The sequence below is a fragment of the Phascolarctos cinereus genome, unplaced genomic scaffold, assembly GCF_003287225.1.
Source record: "Phascolarctos cinereus isolate Bilbo 61053 unplaced genomic scaffold, phaCin_HiC Scaffold_726;HRSCAF=1367, whole genome shotgun sequence".
Classification (NCBI taxonomy): Eukaryota; Metazoa; Chordata; class Mammalia; order Diprotodontia; family Phascolarctidae; genus Phascolarctos; species Phascolarctos cinereus.
Genome location: NW_027556098.1, coordinates 23,981,892 through 23,987,891, shown reverse-complemented (window position 1 = coordinate 23,987,891; position 6,000 = coordinate 23,981,892). Strand labels below are relative to the sequence as shown.

Below are 6,000 nucleotides of genomic sequence, written 5' to 3'. Positions count from 1 at the left end.
GGGAAAAGGGAAACAATATGCTTGTTCAAAAACTTTTATTTTTATGCAATCAAAAGTATACATTTTATTTTCTGTGATCCTCTCTATTCTTTGTTTGGTCATGAATTCTTCCCTTATCATACATCTGAAAGGTAATTTTTTCCTTGATCTGCCAATTTGTTTATGATGTCACCCTTTATGCTTAAATTACATCCATTTAGAGTTTATCTTGGCATACGGTGTAAAATGTTAGACAAATAAGTGCTACAAATATTCTTTTGGTAATTTGATTGGCATTGTAATGAATAAAGTAAGTTAATTTGGATAGCATTGTCATTGTCATTATATTGACTCAGTCTATCCATGAGTAATGATTAGTCCCTGTCCTCAAGTAGCTTATGTTTTATCAGGAGACAACATGCATATATGAAATTACATACAATTTTTAAAAATTTATTTTGATTTTTTTCAGGAAGGCACAAATTCCTGGGGATCAGAAAAGGCTTCATGTAGAAGGTGGTACTTGAATTGAGCTCTGAAGGGAACTAAGGAATTCTAAGAGGTGGAAGTAACAAGGAAGTACATCTCTTCCTTACCCTTTTCTTCCCTTCCCTTCCTTTCCCTTCTCTATTTTCCCTTCTGTTCCTTTCCCTTCTTTTCCTTTCTTTTCAATTTCTTCCCTCCCTTTTACCTTTTGTTTCCTTTTTTCTTTCCCTTTTTTCCCCCAGTCGGGGAGGGGTGAGGTGAGGTGGAAGAGAAAGAAAAAGAAATGCTTGTTAATTTAAAAAAAAGAAAAAGAGGTATACCCTGTGTCAGATGTGCTTCCTAAGACAGTGTTCTTAGCTGAGAATGCTAGTTCTCATCTATGGCAACAGGAAGGTGATGCCATCAGTAGCAGCCTATTACCACTACACTGGATGCACAGTGACCTTTGGTAGCTAGGAGGCCACAATGAAACCTTTGCTGTCCTTCTTGTGGGAAGCAACATGATGAAGGTGCCCTCACCTCACACAGTTCCCTACTGTAGGAACCCAAAGCCAATGGAAATTGTGTGTATCCAGTCAAAGTCATGCCTGCAGGCACAAAAAAAAAAAAACCCAAACCCAAAACAAAACAGGAAACACTAATAAAAATGTGACGCTTCCTAACAGTCAAAACAAGGTCTATCCTATTAAAAGGCATCTAAAAGAGATGTTCAGATCAACCATCTCACCATGACCCTTTTATTCATAAGATACATCAATCCTTTTTTCTTTGAGATGATAAAGAGAAAAATATATCACACACCAAAATCAGAGATTTGTTAATCACAGATTATTTAATCACAATTTGAAACACTATGAATACAAAACAGATTATTGGCTTGGGTACTGGAGCCTACTCAGTTCTATGTGAGAATTCTTTCTCCCACTCTGATTTTTATGCACTGGCAAGAGAAGTAGAGGAAGGCGCCTAGCACACTGGATGGATTGTTTTTCCTTCCTCCCTTAATCCTGGACCCCTTGGTAGATTTGCAGATTTATTGCAGAACACTGACAAGAACTGCACAGCATGGGCAGGCAGGGATGGATTGATTGTAGCCACATTGACAAAATTATAGATCCATTGAAAATTGAAGAAATCAAGGGAATTATTGGCACACTGGCACTAATTACTCTTTAGGCAAAAGCCACAAGATCCATATGAAAAATACAATTTTACAGGCTCAGCATTAAACACTATGTTTAAGATTCACTAGATTTCAAATGGGAGGCAATTAGGTTGAGATGACTTTGTCGATCATGTTAGGTATTCCAACCATCTTGCAACTTTCTGCCCAGAGCCTCCTCTGTAGGTCCTCATCATAGGTTACATCAGAAGATTTAATAATTTCCTCATGATAAAGGTAACAGCCACCAACTCCTTCTAGCTCTGGTGCAACCGCTGCATAGATGGAGGTGATTGCCCCTTCATCTGGAGTCTGTGGGAAGAAAAAACTAAAGATGAAAATGGTCAACTTTCAGAGTATAGGTCACAACAGCACCAGTAAACAATCAAGGCGCAGAATGACAGAATAGAGAACTACAGATTTTTGGAACTGAGAGGGTCTTTAAAGGCCAGCCTCTTCATTTGACAAATGATAAAACAGACCCAGAGAGATTAAGTGCATTGTTATAGGTCCCATAGCTAAGGACTAAGTCATGACAGGAATCCAGGTCTTCTTACTTATGGTTCAGTACTCTAACTAATAATATAGTTGTTTTTCTATTAAACTTATGGTTCTGATGCAGGCCTGGTAGGCTGTGATAAGAAGTTCTTCAGTGAAAGCATCATTATTAACATTAGTTTTCTCTGGAGCATATGCATACTTTAATAAATCTCCCAGTGGTATGTTTCTCACATGTTGGGTTAATACATTTCAGTAAGCAAACAAAGAATTTTAAAATCCCTAGTGTAATTATCAATTTTTACAACTCTTTATTAAGCAGAAATGCTCATTAATTTCACTTGAAGCAGATGAGTACTCAACCTATTTAAACAAACAACATTTTTCAATGAGATGAAATATCAAGACATCAAAAACGGTCCTGTTTTGAATATAACGTGGTAAGTTACAATCAAGAACCCACCCTTTTACAAGCCATGATTGTCAAGTTGAAAGGTGAATTAAAAAAAAACCACAACTAATTTAGAAATGTCTAGCTGGAATACCAATCCCCTCTCATAGAATACTGCAGAAGAGTGCTCTAGAACCATTACAAATACCTCTACTATATTCTGTTTCTGAATTTTAAGTTGTCATAGCCAGCCCAAATGCTTTTAGGGTACCTAGAGATGTTTAGGAAAAAAGCAAGCCTACCACTAATATTCCAAGTAATTGGCTTTTTAAATACAAGCGCATTTTACTTAGTATAAGGGAATTTATTCACATGTTCTCAGTCCCATTAGAATGTAAGTTCCCTGAGGCCATGCACGGCCACCCACACCTGTAATCTCTGCTATTTGAGGTAGGCCTATGCTGGTTGGATCCCTTGTGTTCAAGATTTCTGACACTGACAGAGGGAGGCTCCCAGGATTTAAGTGTGACAAGGCTACTACTAAAGAAAAATACCCAAGTTGGCAAAACTGTGAGCAGTCAATGTATTCCAAGCTTGGTTTGGCAGAGAGGAAGAAAGAGGGAGGAAATGAAGGAGAGAAACAGGGACAGATGGTGACAGAGTTATAGAGACAGAAAGAGAGAATGCAAGCTCCCTGAAGGCAGGGTGTTTTTGTGCCTTTCTTTGTATTCCCAATGCTTTGCAAAGTACCTAACACACATTAAGCACTTCAGTAAAAGCTATCACAATAGTCTTCAGACCTACTAGAAGGGGACAGATGATCTGGGTGAGAGGCAATTTCTTGCCCAGGCACCAAGGTCTCAGTCACTCCTTCAGTTGTTGACTGTAGAGTCCCACACAATTGGCCCACATGACAGGATCACACAGCAGACAAAGAAGGCAAACTGCAAGTGTAATAGGGTGATCCCTTGGAACAGAGCACCCATTATGGTTACATTAGGAAGGGCATGAGTGTTATACTCTTGCTGGGGGAGATATGTTCTTATTTGTAGAGATGATGCAACAAATTCTTATCTCTCCTCATGACTGGGAGTGGTATTGACAGTGGTGTGTTGAAGAAGATTGGCGAATGAACCACAATAAAGGTACCCACTTTTTGGGTTGTAAGAGGATTGAGGAAAAAAGGCTTTGTCTTTAATTTTTTGGAAACATATCCAATGTCTGCTGTCCCTTGTACTTCCAGTGGTGTTAGGGGGAGGAAATTTATCTCCCCTTCCTCCTCCCGATTTTCCTTCCCTACCCACCTAATCAGGTTCACCTAGGCAAAAACATGGGTTTGGGGTATGAACTGTCATTGTTGCTCTGGGCCTACCTCCCTCCTACCACCAATACCAATTGCTAATGAACTGCTATAAGCAGGTAAAACCGTTGAGTTCTAAGAAGAGCATCAAATCCCAGACTACCTGTGCTGCTTCCAGACCAGTCCTCACAACAATCATTCCAGAAAACAGTACTACAAGCAACTGTTTCTGCAACTGCTATAGTCCTGCCTCCTCAAAAGAGCTAGTGAGGACTCTAAAAAGAATGTTCTTACAACCCAAGCTCTTGGCCTGGTCAAATGGTTCAATATCATAAATGGATATTATTTTACCAGTGGAAATGACATTAAAGAAGATGTATTACCATCTACTTTGCCGTTTCATCCTAAAGACCTTGACACCTTTCCACATAATTTGCAGCCGAAATCTCCTATAGGTGCTTTCTCCACCATTAGAAGGAGAGCTCCTTGGGAGCAGAGTATGTCTATGTTTTTCTATTTGTATTTCCAGTACTTAGCACTGTGATTTGCACATAGTAAGTGCTTAACATACACATTTAATTAATTAATTAATGCATTCATTCATGGTACTAGAGTACATGCCCATCTCTCTGTTGGATCTTAGGTATATATGATTAGTTTCTCTCCTCTGATATCAAGGGCATGAATTAACTGATTAACCAAGCTACAAGGACATAGAATCTTCTAGAAAGGAAGATCCTGATAATGGGTGGGGGTTGGGAAAGAGGTATACAGCAAAGGAGCAGAATGAGGAACCAGAAAAAAAAAAGGAGTAATTCAAATGCTGACAGCCTGTTACCAGAAAGGGCAGGTTCAGGAAAACATGTTGTTCTGGACTAGAAGTCCCTTCCTTCTCTAAAGTCTTATTCTCATATTTCATTGAGTAATGGAGAAGATGATTCTATATTGGGTTTTTAAGAAAAGAGCTAAAGGTCTAGGAAGTCTTATTAGATATAAAGATTTCAAATAGAGGTCAACAATGGATATCTGGCACTCAAAGACCAGTTTATTTAAGTTTGAAAAGGAAAAGAAATCACCAGACAGTTGGCTGACAAGACTCTTTTAGCCACTGAAATTCATGAACTAATTCATGAAATGTGGGGAATTTTGATCCAGTAAAATACAAGTCCCTTGAGGGCAGGGATTGTCATATTTTGGTCTTTGTGCTCAGTACAGAGCCAAGCAGATGTTGAGTGAATAATAAATACTTATTGAATTGAATTGAGTCAGTTTTGGTGGGAGGAGGACTGAGCCTAATGAAATAACTGATTTTTCATAATTCAAACAATATAGTCTGTCGGAAAGAGCACTGGACTCCCTCCAGTGCTTCAGTCTACGCTACAGACTAGAAGAAAGTGGTTGGAGCCGTCATGTCAGTGGACGAGTCATAGGGATTTTGGAGAAGGGAAGCTAACTGGCTCCGGGGACTTTGCATTTTCCTTAAAGAAGCTCTTTTCCTTTGAGAAGTAACTCAGGCACCATCTTCTGAAATTAAGCCTTTCCTGATTCCCCCAACTGCTAGTGCCCTTCTCCCAAACTACCTTGTATTTAACTAGTTTGTATATATTTGTATTTATTCACTCTATATTTGTTGAACATATTTGCATAAATAGCTGTTGCTTCCCCCTTGAGAAAGTAAGTAAGCTCCTGGAGAGTAGTGATTGTTTCACTTTTTGTACTTGTATCTCTAGTGTTTAGGCTAGCGAAAGGCACATATCTTAATAAATAGTTGTTGATTAGTTGGTTGATTGACTGACTCTGCCAAGGGAAGCAGAGAAGTTTAAAGTCTAATTTTCTCTCAATACAAATAAACTCTAAAATGGATATTGCAATATTCCCTAAAAATTTTACCCAAGAACTTCAAATTGAACTGGAGTCAAGCTTAAAAATAGAAACCAGTAAGGCTCTCTTTAATCTCTTAATGACACTGGACAGCTATAGTATAAATGTTACATTTTTATAGTTGTATCAATAAGAGGATTTTTCTCCCTCATACATAGTTTATATCTACCTTCCAAAAATATCTTTAATACATACAGTACCAACCTTTGATAAGATTTCTATGAAAGAGACACTCAAGGTAAAATAGCCATTCAATTTCCTTTCTTGTCATTGGACCCAGGCTTCTGAGTGGAATAAGGTGAG

At 38.4% G+C, this 6,000-nt stretch overlaps 1 protein-coding gene across 1 annotated transcript in view; it reads right to left on the bottom strand.

The window, feature by feature from the left end:
• Nucleotides 1-1,278: 1,278 nt before the first annotated feature.
• ZBED1 (zinc finger BED-type containing 1) overlaps nt 1,279-6,000 on the bottom strand; it is a 356,755-nt gene continuing 352,033 nt past the window's right edge. Inside the window, exon 7 of the mRNA XM_020992743.2 lies at nt 1,279-1,939. Within this exon, the coding sequence (XP_020848402.2) occupies nt 1,736-1,939 (204 nt within the window). The 3' untranslated portion in view covers nt 1,279-1,735. The remainder of the gene's footprint in view (nt 1,940-6,000) is intronic.